General features: G+C 40.3%; 1 protein-coding gene across 5 annotated transcripts in view; it reads right to left on the bottom strand.

Moving 5' to 3' along the window:
• Nucleotides 1-1,206: 1,206 nt before the first annotated feature.
• The window catches only part of KIT (KIT proto-oncogene receptor tyrosine kinase), a 57,096-nt gene continuing 35,998 nt past the window's right edge, over nucleotides 1,207-22,304 (bottom strand). For all 5 annotated transcript variants that reach the window (XM_027676397.1, XM_027676400.1, XM_027676398.1 and 2 more), the window contains exons 8-21: nucleotides 19,979-20,093; nucleotides 18,598-18,791; nucleotides 17,398-17,504; nucleotides 17,179-17,305; nucleotides 16,816-16,920; nucleotides 16,618-16,728; nucleotides 14,820-14,970; nucleotides 12,962-13,050; nucleotides 12,503-12,630; nucleotides 9,613-9,735; nucleotides 5,546-5,657; nucleotides 5,353-5,452; nucleotides 4,617-4,722; nucleotides 1,207-3,518 (exon numbers count right to left, since the gene is read on the bottom strand). In XM_027676397.1, coding sequence (XP_027532198.1) covers nucleotides 3,393-3,518; nucleotides 4,617-4,722; nucleotides 5,353-5,452; nucleotides 5,546-5,657; nucleotides 9,613-9,735; nucleotides 12,503-12,630; nucleotides 12,962-13,050; nucleotides 14,820-14,970; nucleotides 16,618-16,728; nucleotides 16,816-16,920; nucleotides 17,179-17,305; nucleotides 17,398-17,504; nucleotides 18,598-18,791; nucleotides 19,979-20,093 — 1,694 coding nt within the window. In that variant the 3' untranslated portion in view covers nucleotides 1,207-3,392. The remainder of the gene's footprint in view (nucleotides 3,519-4,616; nucleotides 4,723-5,352; nucleotides 5,453-5,545; nucleotides 5,658-9,612; nucleotides 9,736-12,502; nucleotides 12,631-12,961; nucleotides 13,051-14,819; nucleotides 14,971-16,617; nucleotides 16,729-16,815; nucleotides 16,921-17,178; nucleotides 17,306-17,397; nucleotides 17,505-18,597; nucleotides 18,792-19,978; nucleotides 20,094-22,304) is intronic.

The raw sequence follows: 22,304 nt of genomic DNA, 5'->3' as shown, positions 1-22,304 counted from the left end.
CAGAGGCAGTAATCATTGTGAACATTGTAATAAGAAAATAGAGTAAGATTCTTTCAGAAAGCGGAGATGCCATATCCTAGGGTGTTTCAGAAGGGGAAACATTTCAGGAAAATAAAATTAATGATGCGCTAACCAAATAAATACATAAAATAGCTCCTTTGGCTACGCTAAACGAGAACTCACAGATTATTTGTACAATTCAGCTACTGGAATCCCTCAGCATGAACTGAACTCTGCTTGAATGGGGGGGGTGGACAAGACAGGAAAAAAATGGGTCCAAAACAGACACAATCTTGGTATCTTCTGAAGCATTGCTAGAAACAATGACAATGCTAATTGGGGCAAAGCCTGCACCTCCTGGTTCCTGGCAAAATTAGGTTTTAATTTCCTTAATTAGTTTTAACAAACAGAGTGAAGACCTAAGTGGAAGAAAAAAAAAAGGGAAAAAAGGAAGCTGTTTAACAGAGGAAACTAAAGGAGGAGAGCAAGGAGGTCTGCTGACAGAAATGTTTAAGGACCAAAACAGCTGAAGTCAGTCTCTCGTGTGAAATAGCAAGGATTTTGGTATGTAGAAACTTATGCTTATATGCTCTATATCTACTATTAAACCATGCACCAACCAGGCTTATGAAAACTCTTATGCAGCACGTGAACAAGTGTGAGTAGGGCACTCACAGATTTCAAACCTGGAGTAACTAAAGCAGAGGGTCTCCCACTAAGACACAAGGTACCTGCTCAGCAAGGGAAGCATCTTTATGACCTCCCCTCCAAGGGGGGTCTGAAGCAGCACCAGTTATTTCCTGCTGCCTCCCCTGCAGTGCTGCACTCAGCCAGCCTAGCCTGAGCTTAGTGCCAGCGTGCAGGAGGGGACAAGAGCATGTACATGTGTTTAAGGAAGGGGAAATATTCAGTATCACTGCAGCCTTTGAGTGGCTCCAGCTGTCTCTGCAACCATACTCTTAATAACACTGAGATATCTTTGTTTTAAGTACTGTTCATGACACATAGACTGCATCAACAGATGACAGGATCAATCTTCTAATTGCAATTTTTTCCAGAATAAAGCTGTATCCAAGTATTTGTCCCATATATTCACAGGTAAAGAACTTACATAACAAATACACAGTAAGGTTGTCTGGCACATATTTGCAAAAATGTTTCAGAATGCCAAACTTGAACTGTGTGTGGCCAGACACTGAGATTTTGCTTCACCCCAAGAATTTATTAAGACTTACATGAAAATAGTCCATCTTAACATAGGTACACATCAGTAGCATTTGAATATGTATTTACAGATTTATTTGAACTTTTCTGAACTGCAATTCTACAACTGAGCAACATATCCATAAGTGTTTAATAAACTTTCAAACACATTTTTATACATATAGCTTTTGCATATATATATATATAAAAATATTTTTGAGACTCAAAGACTGAGAATAGTCAAAAGGACATTATTGCTACATTTCCATATTTACAAAAACAATGCATAAACCCATTCAAAACACCAAGCCATTGCAAAATAAGTTTCAAAAACCCCAAAATTATAAAAATATAAATTTCAAGAACGAAAAAAACCCAAACCTCTTTCAGCTAAGTGTCTGTAAAGTACCGAGACATCTATAACAACTAGTTTGTCTACAATTGCTCTGAAAGCCAACACGTTACAAAAGAGCTTTTATAGCATTAAACTGAAAATGCTCAACAAGTATGCACAAGAGTGCATCCAAACAAATGGCTAACTTTGGAAAGGTGCAACAGCCTAAGTTCAGTGCAAATGGCTAATTTTTGACTAAACTCTGAAAGACAGATTTCTGTAACAATAAACCAAATGCACAGTCATAGGAGGAGCGTGGTATTCGATGTAACCCAAAATATACCACCAGTGTGTGTATTTACCTTGTATTTGGGCAGTTAGTTATACATTTGAATTGCATGTAAACTCAACCAAAATCCTGGTAAAGTAAAAGTTACAGAGTGCTTAAGTGCATTGTAAATAAATAGGTACTCAACTAGTACTCTGCCTCTGATGAATGCTTCTCTCAATGCCAATACATATTTCTAGGGGTCAGAAACAAAGGAAGAAAAGAACTAGCAGTGCTCCTGATGAGAATAAAAGGGGTTAGAAAATACTTGAGCCCAACCCTGGGCTCAACAGATGCTGACCCCAAAGCCTCCTGTGTGTCAAGGAAAACTGAAGGGATTCTTTCTTTTATCCCATTTATAAATTCAGCACTCCCCAGTTAGACTCTTCCTTATTACCCTCTCTGGACTACCATGGAAAGATCAAACAACTCAGGGTGGGGAAAATAGCCCTTTCCAGTTAGCACCATCCAAGACTGCCTGTGGGAAGAATTCACCTCAGTAGGACAAGATAAAGAAAGGGCCCCCAGGAGAGAAATTTTTGGCTCTGCTCTGACTTAGATAAGATGACTCGTTAAACGGCCTCTCCTCCAAACACACAGTTTATTGGAAGCAGCCCTCCTCCTCTATTTTGACCAATTTGGCAGGGCCACTAATCTTTGGTGAACACTTTTAGACATAACTATTAGCAAAACAAACATCAAAGCCCTTGGGCTCTCAAGACAGGAGGGCACAGGAATGGTTCAGCCTCCACGGTGGAGTGAGACCCAATGATGGGCAGCTTTATCCCGGCAGGGAATGCGCCAGTGGGAAGTAGTGCATATATCCATGGAAATCTTGCAAGTGGTTTGCAAGGCTGACAGTGCAGGTGGGAAAAAAAGATGAAGATCCATACTCTTTTTCCCTTCTCCTCTGGTTCAAACCCCAGACCTCCCAGGAGGGTTTCCAGCTGTGCAGATGAACTTTGGAAGGGTCTTGGTCCATTCACCCCTCTTTCTCAGGTACATACAGTGCCCTCACCGGCCTCCAATCTATGATACCTGCCAGGGAAAGCTTCTCGGGCTTGGCTGGACGTGGAAAGGGGTTTGCAAAGCCATTAACTTAATATTTGTTTATTTCTTAAATTCAGCAAAACAAGATTAACTAGAAAATGACTGTACGCATTCCAGGCACAGATCCAGAGAAGGATCACTGCAGATTTGGTTTGATCTACATTCATCTCATTCCATATCCTGGCTCAGGATTTCTTTTGTTGGTTGGTTTTTCCTTCACATCTGGCTCTCTACTGCAAATACACACAACACAGCAAAATATATACAGCTTCAGTTAACACTGTAATGATGCCTGTAACCGTGCTCAGCAGATTAAGTTTATGTGTAACAGTGCATGGTAAAGGACAGTATTACAACAATGTTTCAGCTACACAGTGGTAGTAGTGAGTAAAAGTAAGAGAAAATATTGAAGTCGTTCCTCTCTCACCCCCTGCACAATACAAACAGCTCTGAGCTCCTCTTCTTCAGAGGAGCCACTCAAACATCTTCGCGTACCAGGAGAGGCTGAGTAGATGAAGCACTGCTACCCACTGAGTTAATCCTCACTGAGTGATCTGGAGCGTTTCCTTGACTGGAAGGTGGGGTTGAGAAGTTGGCATAAACCTGTAGAAGCCAAAGACTGGTGTCAGTACTCTGCAGACTGCTCCCTTCATGCCTTCTTGGAGAGCTCTCCTTTCCTAGCCTTTTCACGCTACACACCGTCATGGAAGGGTTCCAGCTCAGGTGTTTCAAACCAAAATAGTTTCAAAAGGTCTTGGGCTTAACTGCTCTTTTAAAGAAACAAGAATCTCAATCTCAACAACACCACAGCTTCAAACTGCATGCCAAATTTCAACTGAACTCGAAAAAACACAGCTCAGGTTATTACTAAACTCCCCCAGAAACCTCACTAATACTTCCTTCACATTCTTGCTTTTGTTTTAGTAATGCCTGCACCTGCCAAAAATACACTACAGGATGCAATTGAACACCAGCAGCTTTCAGTTTCCTCTTTTCTCAAATTGTCAGGAAGCCATGTACTCTGTGCCTAAACAAGGCATCCAGAAGGTAAAGGGAAGCTTTATTTTTAAACCAGGTTTTAAAACATACTTTTTCAAACCCCAATAACACACAAAGTTATGGAGAGAGAAATCCAAGTTTTTCATGTGCCTCCAATTTTTCTTTAGACTGTTTTGTCCAGTTAACCCACTCAGAATAAGCTTTTACTCAGGAACCGTCAAAAGAGCAGCAAATACAGTTTGTCATGACATACCTCCAAGGTCATATAAATAGAACTAAGGAAGGCAAGTGAGAAGATGCAGAGGTGCACCGAAAGCTCCACCTCTTCATCCAGAAAACATTTCTAATAAAAGTTAAACATACTTCATTTCTGTTTCCCAGATTAATAGAATTTTTCATAGTTCAGGATAAAAGAATTTATGTAGTACAATTGCATGTTGTAACATCAAAATTGTTGTGACAGGTCTATTTTGAGTGAGAAACATCAATCATGCAAAGAGTCTCCTCCAGCTGGTACATTTTTGGTGTGGGCTTAGCCAACTACTGCCTAATGATACAGCCAAGCAGAAGTGAGTCGCCCAGATATCATTCCTACAACTCAAACTGACAGTGCAAAGCTACATAAATAATACTGGAAATAAGTGCCTGGGCTCTCTGCTCTAGTATAACATCTTGCTTGAAACTGCTTGATCCATAACTTACCCGGGGGGCATTATCTGAAAGCTGCTGCTCTATCATCTGTACAATTTGTTTAAATGTGGGTCTTTGTAAAGGATCAGCATCCCAGCAGCTCTTCATTATGTCATACCTGTAAAGATACTGAAATTAAGTACTGCTCATGAGGAAGTCCTTAGAGCTTTTATCCTGCCTCCATTATCATTTTAAAGAAAAGTGTGACCCAGTCCCATCTTCTTTAAACAACTTTTAAGAACAGGAATGGTGTTGCTAACACCTGTGCTTGTGACAAGGGAAGACTCGATACTAATAGGAGGCTCTGGACACAGTTTTCTTTGACACCTTGCTAAATGCCAATCCATTTACAAAACAGTGAATTAGGGATAGCTAATGAAGATCAGTAGCCAGTCCTCTTGCCAGTCCTTCTTGTCAGGAAGTACAGCACAAATGCAGATGCTGTACAGTCTGGTGATACATCTCACTGACTTTATCTGAAGTAAAAATGTTTAATTATGTACTGTGATCTGTCAGTAATTTATTGACACAGAGCAGATGCCATGAAAAAGTGATCAGATGGCACAAGGCATGAGTGTATTTCATTGCTTGTAACACATGCATGTATTCTGCTCGTTAGAGTACATGAATTACTTAAAACATGAAAAGAACTTAAAAAAAAAGACAATGGGGCAGTGCAATGAGCCTTAATGCAAGAATGCATCATTACTGATATTTAGATGATTAGAGGTGCTGATTGCTTGCTTACATTTCAGGCGGTGCACACTCAGGGCTAAACATCCTGTATCCCTCCTTGATCATTTTATAGAACTTGGAGTCCACAGGTATCCCTGGATAAGGGCTGCTTCCTGTTGAGAAAGCAGATGAGCAATGTGATTTCTGCATCTCCAGTAAACCCCAAAATGAAACAGATCTGAAGTACAGATCTTCAAGGAGCTTACCTAAAGAAAAGAGCTCCCAAAGCAATATCCCGTAAGACCACACGTCACTCTCAAAGGTGTAGACACAATTGAAAATACTTTCGGGTGCCATCCACTTCACAGGAAGACGAGCCTTTCCAGGGAAAAGGGAATAAATTAAGACATTGGACATAAGGCAGACAGAATTTACAAGATAAAATTAACCTTTTCTATTTTTATGTGCTTTAAATGCTTGTAAAATCAAGAAGTAGAAATATCCAACAAAAATGAAAATCTTAACAATGTAGAGTCTCCAAGTGCTGCATCACTACTGGTCTACCTTTCTGTGGGTCTACTGAACGAATGTAGTTGCTTGCACTACATTGCTTGATTTCTTGGACACTGTTGGATTCCCTCTGTCTAGTTAATAAAGGGTAACAGGAAGTCTGAGGAAAATAATATAAATGACTGTGACATGGTTCTTCAATCAAACATGCGAGTCTACTTTCGTGGACTAGCTGCCATAGGCACATAGATGAGATTCACATAGTCAAGACACTTTGAGGCTTTAATCAACAGTCAATAAATCTGCTTTAGCTCCTCAGTCTATGAGTGTATGGCCAGTCTTCGTGAACGAAGATTTTGGGAAAGGTCTTTTACCTTTCCAGCCTGCGCAATGGATTTTTTAGGTGAGACACAGCATGCGCTGAACTGAGCCCACCCTTTAATCCTAAGGTTCATCTGCCGGGGCCAAGCGAGCTTGGACAATGGCAGTGAGGTCCTCAGGACGTAGGTTTGTTTAGAGTGACCTTCTCACAGATGGATGGCCTCACAGGGCTAATGAGCTCCATCTGCCTGGGGGACCAGGAATCGACCCTGGGTCGCAGCGGTGAGAGTGCCGCATCCTAACCACTAGGCCACCAGGGGTCCCTCAGTCTATGAGTAGACAAATTAGAATTCATATATATATTAACATGTATATTTGGGCCAGGAATGTTGATCAGCTGGAGGGCAGAAGGGCTCTGCAGAGGGATCTGGACAGGCTGGATTGATGGGCTGAGTCCAGCTGTATGAGGTTCAACAAGATCAAGTGTTGGGTCCTGTACTTGGGTCACCACAAGCCCAAGCAGTGCTACAGGGTTGGGGAAGAGTGACTGGAAAGCTGCCCAGCAAAAAAGGATCTGGGGGTGTTGGTCGACTGTCATCTGAACACGAGCCAGTAGTGTGCCCAGATGGTCGAGAAAGCCAATGGCATCATGGCCTGTATCCAAAATAGTGTGGACAGCAGGATCAGGGCAGTGATCATCCCCCTGTACTCAGCACTGGTGAGGTCACATTCAAGTGCTTGAGTGTTTCCAGAGAAGGGTAATAAAGTTGGTGAAGGGTCTGGAACATAAATCTTACAAGGATTTTAGTGCTCTCTGCAACTACCTGAAAGGAGACCATAGCAAGGTGGGGAACAGTCTCTTCTACAACGTAACAAGAGACAGGCCCACAGAAAATGGCCTTGGCTTGAGCCAGGGGAGGTTTGAATTGCATATCAGGAAAAAAGTGCTTTACTAAAAGGATTGTCAAGCATTGGAACAGGCTGCCTGTGGAAGTGGTGGAGTCACCACCCCTGGACATATTTCAAAGATTTGTAGATGTGGGGCTTAGAGACATGGTTTAGTGGTGGACTTGGCAGTGCTGGGTTAACGGTTGGACTCAATGACATTAAAGGTCTTTTACAACCTACAATTCTATGATTCTGTGATTTTTCCTAAGTTTGTGTGGGGATAGACACATCCCTCATGAATGCTAACTGGAGCAGAAGAAAGGACACTTTGCATTTGCTTTCACCTTCCTCTCCTTGCTTTGCCCTTTCCTTGTCTGACTGTAGAAGCCAGTCCTTAACTGTCCTAAACATTTCATCAATTCACAGAATCACAGAATATTGTGAATTGGAAGGGACCCACAAGGATCATTGAGTCCAACTCTTAAGTGAATGGCCCATACAGGGATCAAACCCCCAACCTTGGTGTCATTAGCAACATGCTCTAACCAACTAAGCTAATCTCATTTGTCCTGCTTTAGAAGAAACCAGACCTCTTCATTTCAAATGGTCTTGCAACAATGTGTCCAAAGATACATTTCAACCATACCACAGAGAATAGCCTTGATGTCTTGTAAGGAAAGGAGACCAAACAGAAAAGGAGGAAAATGGAGAGGAAAAGAAGCAAAGTGGAGGAAAGGCAGCACGTGCCAAGGGATGGCTCACCAGAGCTGTTTGTTTCCAGCTAAAATGTTTCTTGGCCAAGCACCCAGCTGCTGTCAGCAGCACTGCTTCCCAAGCAGTGCCCACAGCTAATGATGCCACAGCCCCAATCTGCTTTAAGATCATACCAGCTGCAATTAGACGCCTCCTGAAGCCACTGCTTCCTCTCTCCCCAGGCAGTTGCAGCATGTCCTCCTCTCACCCTTTCTGGCTATGTAAAATCCTGTTCTCAGGCAACTCTTTGATAAGTTTTGCCAAAGCAAACTGAGCCTACTAATAAATATTTTTGCATGACTCATCAGTTCTGGGATTCCCAGTGCAAGAATGACTGTGGCCATGTTAGAGCAAGTCCAGAGGAGTGCCATGAAAACGATCAGAGGGCTTGAAGACATCTCCTATGAAGAAAGTTTGAAAGAGTTGATGTTGTTCAGTCTGGAGAAGAGAAGGCTCCAGGGAGACCTCACTGCAGCCTTTAATTATATAAAGGGGGCTTATAAGAAAGATGGAGAGGGACTTTTTATCAGGGCTTGTAGTAACAGGATAAGTTTTCAACTCAAAGGGCATAAATTTAGATTAGAAACAAAGAAAAAAAAAATTACAAGGAGGGTGGTGAGACACTGGAACACGTAGCCCAGAAATGTGGTGGATATGTCATCACTGCAAATGGTCAATGTCAAGTTGGATGCAGCTTTAAGCAATCTGGTGTAGCAAAAGATGTCCCTGTTCATGGCAGGGGGGTTGGATGTTCTTTGAAGGTCCTTCTATGATTCTGTAATTCTGTGAACTCAGGAAACTTAAAGGATAGCCTAGACAAGTAAAAATTAATTATCTATAGCACATTTCCCTCCTGAGCTGCTAGTCTGAACCTCCTATTACCAGGAGCCTTTGCTGATCAAGAAGCTCCTGACCTGACCCCTGAGCCTGAAAGCAGCTTTCTTACACTAAATGCTACCCAGTATTTCGTCAGGGCAGCCATTCCTGAATTATTTCAGCTCCTACTGTTCCCTCATCCCAACTTCTAAGCAACCAGTGGCTGCTGCCAACATTGTTTTGAAGAAAACTAATAGACCCGTCTCTTCCATAGCTGATAAGGGCCTGAGACATAAAGGCCTGCTGGGTGACAGCAGAAGAGCAGATATCTCAAACACCTGAGGTGCCATGGACTGTCTCAAGTTGAATGTGGCACACCCCTTCGGTGATAGATGCTCAGGTGTGGGATTTTTCTCTCTTTATCAGTTTGCCCTAAGACAGGCCACATAAGCTTCAGTTCCTTTGTTGTCACATCCCTAACTAATGACCAGCCACTGAACACGGAGCCCTCAGCTGGGCTGGGGAGGAGAGCTGCCTCGCTGCATCTTCTCTCCTTTGAAAAACAGTTCAAGTGAAAGCATGTGTAGTCTGAAGGCAGCAGCTGGCTGCACCTATATGACACAGACTAAGTAATCCAAGCAGCATAAATCAGTTTGAGATGCAAAATACCTACACTTTATACACACTTCTCCAGCTTAACGACAGAAAAGCTCAACTTTCTTTTGCAGTAGGACTCTTTTTACTGGACTAGCACTTTAAAAAGGACTTCAAGTGCTGCCAAGGTAATGTGCATCACTTCAAAGTGTCTTTGTACCCCTCTAGAGGTTTCATCGGTACTCCAGTACAACAACATGCATATACCCCAGGTTTTGTCAGCACATTATGTCAGAAATTGCCCCTCCTAACCTTCCTGACCAACACGGATATATGCCACAACTGGGAAATCCAGATTTCCATTTAACTAAGAAACACTTTTCTTTGCCTGTCAAGACAACAGGAACTCCTTTAACTTAAAACAAGTGGATAAAGTATCATATATACTTACATTTCCTTTGACCACATAATTTGAGTCATTTCTTATATCTCTTGCCAGGCCAAAATCACAGATTTTTGTGATTCGACCATGAGTTAGAAGAATATTTCTTGCGGCCAGATCCCTGTGAATGCACTAAATAACAAACAGAAAAACAAACAAAGCTATTTTATAATATCTTTAAATGGCTGTTGCTTGGTTACATGTTTACTTAGCTATATAAGTTACTACATTATGCATTTTATGGCAAGCTGAAAGCCATGTGCTAATAAGCTTACTCAGATGATTAAACATTCTGGTGTAGTATCTTTGCAATCATGACATTGATCCATGTCTTTGAGGTTGTCTATGCATTTATTTTAGAAAAGACCACTTGCAGTCACTTTGAATTTTTCAGTGTTCCACATTTTCAGCTAAAATATAATGCATTTTTCCCCTCTTTTTTATCAAAATCATCACTGGCTTACTTCCTAATAAAGGAGAAATAGGGGGGAAATGTGGTTTGTTTCCACAATAATTCCAATAGTCTATTAAATAACTATTGTGGTTGAGGGGAAAATGCTGCAAAGCTGAAAATAGGGAAAATTATGGTAACAACTTCAAAGCACACAAACATTAAACCGAATTCCATTTCAGAAATACTTCTCTGGAAAACCTGAATTACTAAATACCTAGGAAAGCTTTATAAGCAGACCTAAATATTTGAAAATACTGGAAATTTTCACATTCCAATGTCTTTCAGTGGACAGTCATGCATTCTGTGACCTAGCTAGCTTATATTCCAGTTTTCACTTGAGACGTGCGCAGCTACAGAAGACTGCCTGAGTTTCCCAGAAGTTGTATTTCTTTGTATGCAACTGTGGAGTCCCTGTGTGTTTGTTAGGGAATGGACATGGTTCTCTAACAAAATGATTTCTTTCTCCATCTGGAAAGGAGAGTATTAAGCTTCTGCTTTACAAATGGCATATAGTACACAGGTGACATCTATCTAAAAAAACCCTGAAGATAGTTCAATTTTTCTTTTTTCCTTGAAATACAAAGCTTTCAGAATTCCCTACTAAAAATGACTTAAAATATCAAGAGTTACACAAATCAAGCTCAGAAAATAACTGCAAATTGCATAAGCAACCTGCAGCCGCTTTAGCATGCTTACACAAGGAAGTATTTTTAATGACAACTACTGTCTCAGAGGACTCTTGTTCAGCTCCTTATGTAACATATTCTGCACTTCGTATATATAAAGCTGAGAACATAACCGCTCTGAAGCAGGATGGCGATGAAATGGCCAAGCATCCGTATGACTCTGCCTTGCTCCTCCAGAATCAGTGCAGTTTGCATTGAATAAAGACTTTGTCCAACAGAGGAAGCCCTGTCTTGTGATTAAGGCATCATGTGCTTAAGGCAATTACCCTCCCAGAACAAGCTCCTGCACCGACTCCTGCACAGACTTCATAGGCAAGGAAATTGCAGAAGTGCAGCTGGGTACTCTGCACTGCAGGTCTGCATGGACCCTCCTTCCTCGAGGACTTGAGGCGATCTGAGGCACCTTGTCCATCAGCCCACGCTACTCTGCATTACCTAGCTGAAGCTAAATGCATGTACATACACAACGACTAAAGAGGACCAAGCAGACTAACATGTTAGCACACTGCAACTTAATTCTTGATATAGCTGTTAATTCTGCACTGCCAAAGTGATACTGCACATTACTTCCCAATCTCAAAGTGAAGTGAGGTGATGTTACATTCATTATTGCCTTTGCTACTCAACGCCACTGTGTCTGTTTGTGAAAATGGAAAGACTATGAAGAAAAAGTCTTCTGGGAATGATATATAGTGAATCCTGGGGCTACTTTATAGGAAAATAGAAGAAATACAGAATATGTGTGCTCAGCACCGGATGTTCTGAATAGTGAAGGATGCAGGAGCATGGTGAACATCATTAAAATCTGTAACATAATACGTTTGCATGTCAGGCCTGTTTTGAACCTGTTGATAGATGAAAAATAAACTAAAGAGAAGTTTATGGTTTGGTTTGGAAGAAGGAACAGTGGGAGAAAAAAAACAAGTGCAAAAGCAAGTTTTACTGTGCACTTTCCTTGCAGCAGAATTTGAGATGCATTTCCCAATAGTAACACAGGACTCCAGGATTACCTTTCTTTCCTTAAATTGCCTAAATTTGGTTTTGCATTTTATCCTAGGTGCACCTGTAGTATCCTGCGTCTACATTAGTTACAGTGTTTACATGTTAAATGGCATTTTTCCAATAAAATGTGAGAATAACCATTGGAAAATCCTAATTATGCTGTACTTAAGACTCCTATTCTTTATAAATCCCTTTCTGTTATGCAATACCTCTCCTAAGAAACCCAGAGAAATGTCTATTATGCTCAGCGTAGCCAAAAAAGATTCTTTGTGGGTCTCTCAGCTGATTTTATCTTTCCAGAAAATTAAACATCAAGACATCTCCTGTGAATTAAGCCATGCGTACAAAAAAAGCACATAACGTGATAGCTCCCCTGTTTATGGCAGTATTCTACATGAGAGAAGTAGCAGGTGCAGCACTGTTTAAAACTCATGCAAATAGATAGTTTTGCACTGATTCTACTAGCCTGAACTGTGGATATACAATAGCACTGCTTCACATTGACTACTGTGCACCCTATATTCTGTTTTATGGCATATAAAACATCACTTTTGGCCAATAAGCACAGTATGGAACTCCACCATTAGGCAAAGCTTCAGGTATGAGAGGGAGTGTACCAGTTTGCAGTGCTTGTTGAAAAGAACATAGAAATATTCGGCATTTAAACACATGGATCACATTAGAACACTGAAAGTGATGCTAAAGAAGATAAAAAAAAATATTGGTTCTGTCCAGCTCTGAAAAATTCTTAACTTACATTTTTGGAGGCAAGGAAGCTCATGCCCTTTGCCACCTGGTAAGAAAAGCTTAGCAGATCTTCAACATCTAGAGCAAGTTCATCATCTTCCGGCATAGAAAGGGTAACATCCTGATCAGTGTAGGATCCTACAGAATATAAACAAAAACAGCTTTTGAGTTGAGCAAGTGCAATCATGTAGAAACATGAGTTGTGTTAACGTTAAACAAAAGAGTTATTTGAGTAAGTACTAGTCTAGAGTCACATAAATAGCCCATCACCTGATACTCCATTTAAGTGTGGAGAAATACAAGACACTGTAATTTAGCATATTGTTCTTTTTCACACCTTCTCATACCAATTACTGAGTTTTAATTGCCCCCATTCATGAGAGACAAGTATGATAAAACTGAAAAAATCTATGAAGCCCCTCTTTCTGCACTCCCACCAGCAAACAGAATTCCTTGTCACTTAACTCACCGGACTTCACAGGTCGTTTCTTATCAGCCTTTGGTGGGACTGCATATGACACTCCTGGTTTCATGTCCATGTACTCATTGGCAGCATCACTGTAAAGGCAGCAGATCAAATGAAACATGGTTTAGTGAAAAAGGTCTCAACAGCCATCCAAACAAAAAGCCAAGGTCATGCCAACCTTCTGAATATATTGCTTTACAAATCATCAGTAGATTGGAAACTAATGGATGCGTGAAAAAGATGAGGAAATGCCTGTACAGAAAGAGAGGCTTGACAATACAGTTAATGATACATCTCAAAGTTTGGAGTTTGGCTCAGGTGAGCAAACAAAATCTTTCACATGAATACTGTTTATACAAATTTCACTCTCTATAAAATAACATCCAGATGTTTCACAGGATCTGCTAATGCTTCCTTCTTCTGCTTAGGCCAACTTCTACCAGAATATTTCAGCAGCTCAATTGGCAATTGAAATGTGGAATACAAACAGTAAAAAATGTTAAATGCAGAGATTCTCAAGTTCCATAGGGGATTCATATGTATTTCAAAAAATCAGCTGAGGCTTGGGATAGCCATCTGCTACATTCTTTGAAATCTAAATTTCCTTACTGCCCTGTATAATTCAAATGTACAGATTTTCATACTGTATGATTTATAAATAAGTAGTTAGGCACCTTTAGAAATGATGGATGTACTTTGGCATTTTTCACTTCATTGTCATTAGAACTCATATACTTCCTTAGCCTGACATATGTGTTTAGTTTATGTCCAATAAATGCAGCCAGAGAGCTAACATGGAAAGGAGCAATGAGATCACCAACAGTTTTAGTTACCATCAGAAACATCTTTGATATATTATTCACCAGGTACAACTTTACAGTAAATACTAATATGAGTATTTGGTAAATAATCTCCTATTAATAACTCAATTTATAAAATGTGCTCAAACAGTGAGATCCCTTCACTGAAGAGGGCACACCTCCAATGGCAAATCACAGCTTTATGTTCATCACCTCAGGGACCTCAACCCCTATGGGGCATCCCCAGCTATCCATCTATTGCCATGGCACAAACAGTACTATGTTACTGGGACAAAGGACTTTACCATGTCCTATGGGTCTGCCTGGTTCTTTTGTGTCTGCCAACAAAGTAATGGGCCCACTGTGGCAATAAATAGACTAAGAATGGGCAGGTATTGTAACAGACTCTAGGTTTTGGTAAGTTATTTCTCCCTCACTTTGCAAAGGGAAGGAAGTCTGCTTGGAAATGCACTTAGAACAACCCTGGGATGGTATCTAAAATGGAGCAGTTAAAAATATACAGATGAAATAACTGGAAAAAAAACAAAGTACAAGAGCAATCTCAGAATTGTGACAACGGGTTGTTTCATCACAAAATGTAGTGAGCTGTGAGTAGTAGCCTGCCTCAGACACTGTAAGGCACTGGTTTGATTTTGTAAAAGTAATTTCTGAAGGCAGGAACTCGGTAGAGTTCAGAGTACTAACATCCCAACACCGGAGGAATTGTAATTCATGCTGCTAAATGAGCACTGCCAGTGTTAAATGGGAACAGCAAATACAAATACATATGAAGATTGGAACCAAGGAAGTGCATAAAATAACTGCAGAAAATTTGATAAAGAAATAAAACAGAGAGTGTATACAGTCAATTGCACTCTGTTAGAATAAACCACCGACTGTACAAATTATCTCTTAATTGAATTGCTTCCTTGTGCAGCAAAGAATATTCAAAGCCTGTTTCATGAAAGGTTTCTCCACACCTCTTATCTCTAACAAACTTTGATATCTCCTCCTTCCCAATCTTCTAAAAACACAAGTACATTTCAGCAGGTCATACTTACGCTGCAGGCTCTGCCTGATGCAAAAGGTTCTCATAAACTGCTGTATCTGCGTGTTCTTCATGTTTTGGGCAAATAAATGAATCTCGCTTCCGTCTCAGAAAATTTAAAAGATCACCATAGCAGCAATATTCTGTAATGACCAGAGTGGGACCTGTAGATGCATGTAAGGTTTATAAAGCTGGTGAATATTGTTTTCAAAGCAGTAAACCCTACATAAAGACAGCATTCAGTGAAGCACACAGGCTGGACTATTAAAAAAAAATCACACTGCCTAGCACTGTCTAGACTTGAAAAGTTATAGAAATGTAACCCAGCATCTTCCCTTTCACAAATGAACAACCATGGTCCAGCTAAAGCTGTGTCCCAATTAATTTTCTGCCCCTCAATAGCATTACACTGTACAAAAATTAAACAAACAAGTCTTTTTCTCTTTCTTCGTGTGATAATGTTTCTGGCCAGACACATCTGTTTGATTTTGCTCACTTCCTGAAGGAAGTTATTTGTTCCAAACGTTAAGAGTAATTCAAGCTTCAAACATTAATCCTTTTGATTCACTTGTGTTTACAGTAGAGCTTCACACTCCTTCAGTAATGTTTTGGAAATGATGTAGAGTGTTATATTCTGCAGTATAATAGGAAAAATCATTCAAACAGAACAGCCTGCTGCGACAGAGAACTACATTGCACAAGGTCTTAGAATATTAAAATGAAATCAGAAAAGAGAATCAAGTCATCTTCAGCACGGATGTTTATAGATCAAATATGTGTCTTCTGAGTGAATGATTCCAGCTATGGATCTTGAATATGTAATTGCATTGCGTTATTTCATCTCTGAGTTTATTCTGTACCATTGTTTCCTAACCTCACTAGTTTATTTCCATTTTTTTGCAGTTAAAAACCATAGCTTTCATAATAGCAAAAACAGTGTTTCTGGCAGGGTTTTCTCACAAACACCACATTTTTTTCAGCTGAGACACATGCACTTAGGCCAGTGATTCTACTTTGTTGACTGCTTGAACAAAATTGTTTCATTCTATTTTTAAATCATTAAATGTGAGAAATGTTTTGCCTTTGTCTGAAACTATGAATTTTTACAAGCTCCTTTTCTTGGAAAAATTAAGCAGAAACTTAAAGAACATATATTTGAGTAAGAAGCAACGCCATCTTTCATATTAAAATGCACAGCTATTAAAAGTACAGGTCTCTATCATTCTGTATTAACACTTCAGATGTTTTGTAGCTTTTATTATGTATGAAAACAAACTTATTAAGTTAATATTAAATGTGAAACATTAGGGTTGTGCAATACTTTATTTGGAAAATTATTTTTCTCAACTTTCTGCTGCTTAGAATTTGTAACTTGAGTGGTGCCTTCGCAGACACATTTGCAGATTAAACAGAAGACTGGAAGACTATACAAGAGAGGCCTGTTGACTTCAACATGGATACCAACAAGACACCAGTTCTCACTAATGAGAAAGAGTGCGTGAGAGAAAAAATTTATACTGTACATTATGTCATATCTCAAGAAGAAAGCACACAATGGTTCATATGAAAGACAATAAAAGCAACCTTCCTGTTTAGCTGCAACTACAGTGGTCTTACTACTGGTTTTAGGATGAGGCTAAAATCTGGATTCCTAAATCACAGGTGATATTCATGATGATCTGCAACCTGTCTAAGCATGGAATGTATTTAAGATTTCTTATAACCAGCATCTTGGATTCTTTGTCACAAGGTTCATCCTCCTGGTAATAAAAAAGGAACAGAAATAATCAATAATGTGTTGATAGCCCCACCTCCAATAGTGCAAGCTCCAAGCAGATTCACAATATTAATGTGGTTTCCAAGGTAACTCAGCACTTTAAGCTCTGACATCAAGGCTTCTCTTTCTGTTAAATGGGCACTTGCTGCAAGGCAAAGCACAATGTTCAGTACATAACACACCGACCAGATAGAAGAGAGAAAAAATTGGTGAGTATACTACAGTAACTTACTTTTCAACATCTTTACTGCTACTGTCATAGCAGCATCAGATTTAAATAAACCATAAGCAGTGGCTTCAACAACTTTTCCAAAAGCTCCAGCACCAAGGGTTTTACCTAGCAAGGCAAACAAAATACTCTGTAATGACTTGGAGTACTTCCTCCTGAAGGGCTCAACATTTTATTTTTTGATATCAAAGAAGCTATTGCAGATGCGCCTGCTTGCTTTTTGTCCCAAGGTAAGAATGAGCAATTATCACTATCTGGATTATTGCACAACATCTTTTTGACAAAACCCTGCTGTATTTGACCAAAGTCTCCTATGAGACCTGGAGGTTTCACCTTGCAGATAAAGTTAAATAAACCTAAACTAACCAAAACTCAAACGGTTTCTTGGAAATTCCCACTTGTGATCATAAGGAAGTTGTGTTGGGTCTATGTAAACATAGTTGTTTCCATTTATTTCCTCAACAACTTTCCACTGAACTTCGTATTTGGGTTTCTGGAAAAGAAAGAGATTGGCTGTCACTACAGAAGCCTCCACAGGCAGCTCGCACACTTTTCTAACTCAGGCAGAAGGGCTTCAGAATTTACCTGCAAATATACATACACCAGGATCATGACTATGATGCACATCAGTCCTGCAGCGACTCCAAATGCAGTTAGTAAAGGGGTGAAAAGGGTATGGGTACGGATTTTCTCTGGAAAGAAACACAAAATTATGCTTAAATACTGAACAAGAAAAACTATATTAAAAAGATACAGGTGAAAACCTTTCCTTAGTTCTTTTTTGTGAAACTCAGTTTAGGGTTTTGACTTTCCCAGATGTGCTTCAGGTATATCAGAATGTCTTTTCTGAATGAGCTGTGGGAGACGGAGCTGGTACAGAAACCATCCAGTCTGATGCCTTGGGAGTCTCAGCTTCATCAATTCAGGGGGTGTGACACCAAGATCAGTTAATGCCAGGGGTCTGCATGATCTCAGTCAAATTAAGTTAAAGAGAGAAGCTTTTTTCTGGAGTCCTAATTTCTTCTCTTCCCCTGCACCCTCCTCTGCAAGTATAATTTCTACAGCACAGTCTTTACAAGTAGAGGTTGTGCCGAGTAGCGAAGGAATACCATTCCAGTACAACCCATCTGCCCCAAATCTGGCGTTTTTGTTTGTATGTTGTATCTGGGTGTAACAGAGTAAAAACGAAGCAGAACATTTGGTTTCACAAAGAAGAGTACAGTTTTACACGCACATTTCAAATCATCTAGGTTCAAGTGCTTTTTTCCCCCACAAACCCACAAATACTGCTAAAAAAACTCATAAGCCTTTTTGCAGTATGTTGTTGTTACTTCTTTTACAACAGCAGGACCCTTGAGCTCCAGGCAAGTTTGGGACTGCATTTTTCCTGAGACATTGTAAAAACCTAAAATAAAATGCAATCTTTCCTTGAAAAAAAAAAAGTGATGGCCTAAATAGTCAAAACAGACAATGACAAGAAAAGGGAGAGAGAGAAGGAAAGACGGGGTAATGCTGTATGTGGTTTGCCCCTGGGCTGCACAGACAGAATAAAACCAGCTACCTACTGCACTGCAGATCTGGAGCCATAAAAGGATGGTAACACAATATTAATTGAAAAATTAAAGCAATGCTTTGACAGCCAGAGTATGTAACATAGTGTGTTATCATACACTCAGCCACAGTACCGTCAACTTTCTTATGGCAAAGGTAAACCACTTAAAATCCTTTTACCGAAAGAGCTGCAGGACACCCTTGTTTTATGGTCTCATTCACCCCAGCCATTACCTTTAATAGCAAAGTTGAAGAAAGCAGAGCTCCTGTCCCCATTGCTGGAGGCCTCGCAGCACACGGTGCCAGTGCTCCTGAACACGCTGGTGTTAATTGTGCTTTCAACCCGGATTCGTTCAAATGATGGCACTGATGAATTCGTGTAACCACTTTTGATAAGCATGGGAGATATTGTCGGTGAATCAAAACACCTGGGAGAAACAATACTGACAGTTACCTGCCATGGATTGCTATCTGGAATGCCACCAACAGGTAACTAAACAACACTGCTCTACAAAGGGATTCATCTGAAGCTCTTATCCTCCAAACAGCCTGCTCATGATGTCTCATTGTCTTTAATGCAGTGGGAGAAACTGACACATAAACCCAGCCTGACCCAGCTGGAGACCATGATGTCTTTGCATTTGCTTTTGGTTAGAAATACCTATAGGTCTGAAACTTCACTATGGGTTTTATACCATTCAACCTGCACCTCCAACTTCAGCTTCAAGCAATTATGGTCTATTACCTACTCCTGAAAACTTTCCGCAAGCATCATCTTATTACAGAAAAAAAAAAGTCCATGATGTACATAAAACACCATCAAGCTTATATGCAGTCAAAAATTAGCCACCTCTTTTCCCTTAAGATGCTGCTTCTCCTTCATATATCATGTATTGATAAATGAAGCACACATTGATACATGAGCACACATTTAAGATTTTTAAAAAGGTACTGTTTAAAACAATTAATGAAATAACAATTATTTCAGACATAAAACAAATTACACAGGTGGGAGGGAGACCCATGACTTGCTAGTACGAGACCTACAGCTATGGTGGAAGTAAACCAGAACCTTAAAACTTGCTTCACAAATGCTCACTTCACAGTGAAACTCTACAATCTTTTTAAAAATGCGATGACTAAACATCAGGTTTTATTCATAACCACTCTGGACTTGTATACTTGTCATATGTTTCATGTGAATGGAAATCTAATTACATTATGTCTTGAAAAACTACTTCATTACACAATAAAACAAATTATAACAGCCTTATTCACAAGTGATTCCATGACTGGCATTCAGTGAAATTGCATAGAGAACATGTGTCATTTGGGGCCAAAGTGATACAAACCATAGCTAGCTTGCAGCAGAAAGTTTGCCTTTTATGCAGGAGAAAGTGTTGGTTATTCTCCTTTCAAGGACAGAATGCAAAGGGGGAAAATGAAACATATCCCTGCCTTTTCACAAACCATTGCAAATAATGTGATACAAAAAATGATGAAAACAGTGATGCAACGTTTGAACATAACTTTTACCAAGTCATTTTATGTTCTTAATTTTTAAGTAGAAATTGGGTGTGTTGCACCTTTGGAAACTCCTGTTTACTTAACTCACCTCTGCTCAGTTCCTGGGCTAAAATACCAGTATATGGTAGGGGCTGGGAATCCAGCTGCTACGCACTGAAGGACACCATTGCCAAGTATATCCAGAGTGAGAATTTCCGGTTTTGCTGCAATAAACAAAAACAAGAGTCATCCATTAGGAGAACACAGAATTTGCACTACTATTTGCTCTTCACCCCAGCAACCTGTGTGCCTCATCATCCATGGAATCGCTCAGGTGAGCAAGAGTTTCTCATGCTCAAGGATCTCCAGGCTTGAACTGGTGTCCTACAAAAATTGAACATTTGTGAAAATATTAGCTCTTACACTGAATGTTTTGGCTGGATGTCAGAAGAATACTTTATCTCCCCTGAGTATTCGGTTGGATGAAAGATCCTAAACCAGCAAAGCTCAGAGATTAAACAACCCAAAGAATTGTGTGCTTGGAACAACAGTGCAGTTCCCGTTTCTGCATGGCATGACTTTACCCGCCTGTAAAAAAAGGACAGTTTCTCCACCGTTATAATTGTACTAAATCTGTCAAACCACATCCCTCTTACATCTGCCCTGTGTATTAAATATTACCACCGCAGCCAGAAAAGGAACTACAGTGCAAGGCAACCAGTGCAGACCCCATCCCACAGAGGACAGACATCCCTCTTAGATATTGCTAATGAAATGCCCAACTGCCTGATTCTCTGAAACACTGCATGTAGAGGAAACTAATGTTTGGCAGAATGTATCAGCTTTCCAAATGAGAATTTGTGATTGCTCTGGTAGTTTAGAAAGCAATCCATTCAGCCGATGCCTTCTGCCACATACATCCTGAACAGGACTTATTCCTGCAGTTGGTTCAGGAGCTGCTGTTTCAAGTATGGGAGGAAATGAGAGCAGTCAGGTGGACTTCAGAGTCATTAGTCCAATGTCACAGGCTTCAGCCAAGGGCACCACCAATAGAGCAAGATGTTTTTCCTGGTGAAACTTGAATTACAGGTTTTATTTCCCATAACTACCTTAGCTTCCTTGCAAAATCACCCAAACAAAAGCCAATGAAAAAAAACTATAAGCAATGATGCTGCTAACCTGATAGGTACAAGTTAAGAGTCCCTTATCAGCTAATACAGCTTTATAGAAATGTAAGAGGAATTTCTAATTCTAGAAAGTAGCGAAGCTGTATAGACTGCAGTGGGAAAACACAAATTTATTTCAGGAAAAATCCATGTACAAAGACTGTATGGTGTTCATTTTTAATGAATATTCTACTCGCTGATTAAATTAAAAGCAATAAAGCACACGTATATTCTCAATCACATATCATCTCCTCATGACTTGTTACAGGAACCAAATGTTCTTTCATTTCTAAATCCGTGTGTGTTTTATGCAAACCACCAAGAACGAAACATTATTGTAAAATGTTGAGATTAATTTTCAGCATTACTCATTTGGTGAGGAATTTTCTGAGAGCACACAGCATCTCATCCAGCCTCAGTGCTCACAGAATACATGTAATTCACATTTCTGAAACTCCAATCAAAATGGTTGGATTGTGAAATTGTAATTAGCTAAACTGTTACCCATGTGCTATTTGTTTAGGCGTATGCTATGTTTTAGGCAACATTATAGCACAACATAACTCAAGAAATGAGAGACATGACAAGTCAAATATAAGAGCAGTATGAGCATTAAGCCCTGGTAAAAATATTGCGCAAGAGTTGTTCTGCATCTAACATCTTCTGACTTTGAGTGAGGGAAACAAAAATGCCCATATTAGTCAGGCTCTTTCCACTGTAAAAACCTAGTGCAATAAAAGCCTCTTCACATGGCCATGATCTCATGTGGACTTATCCTGCAGCAATGGAGGGAAACAAGAGGCTGTGCAGGGTTAACGCCTCCAGCAGCCCAGGCAGAGTGGTCCAGCCTTGGTGGCATGGGAAGCTGAGCTGCAGCAGCCTCTGAGAACAGATGACCTAAGAGCAGTTCTACCTGTCATGTGCCTGGTGAAGCACTTTGATGTGGCAATTAGCATGATCAGCTTCTCCCCACCAGCACTGAGGGCTCCCAAGCTTCCCTGGCTCAAAGAAATTAAGGGATGCATTTCACTTGAGGCAGCAAAGAGCCCCCTAAGCCAGTACCCAAGAGGACTGAGTCGGCTGCTACTGCTGCTACTGCCGTCCTCCAGGCTGTGCCTTTGTCGGCTCAGGCCACATATGTGTCTCAGCACCTGCACCCCTTTCTGGCAGCCAGAGCATCTTCCTCAACCACCAATGTAGGTCCTCCAGGGGATGCTGGAGCAAAGATCGACTGGCCTCTGCAAACAGATGCCAAGCTGTCACCAAGCA

This window comes from Neopelma chrysocephalum, unplaced genomic scaffold, assembly GCF_003984885.1.
Source record: "Neopelma chrysocephalum unplaced genomic scaffold, ASM398488v2 Primary Assembly neopelma1_42, whole genome shotgun sequence".
Taxonomy (NCBI): domain Eukaryota; kingdom Metazoa; phylum Chordata; class Aves; order Passeriformes; family Pipridae; genus Neopelma; species Neopelma chrysocephalum.
Note: the sequence above shows the minus strand (reverse complement) of the source record. Positions and strands in the feature narration are given on the sequence as shown.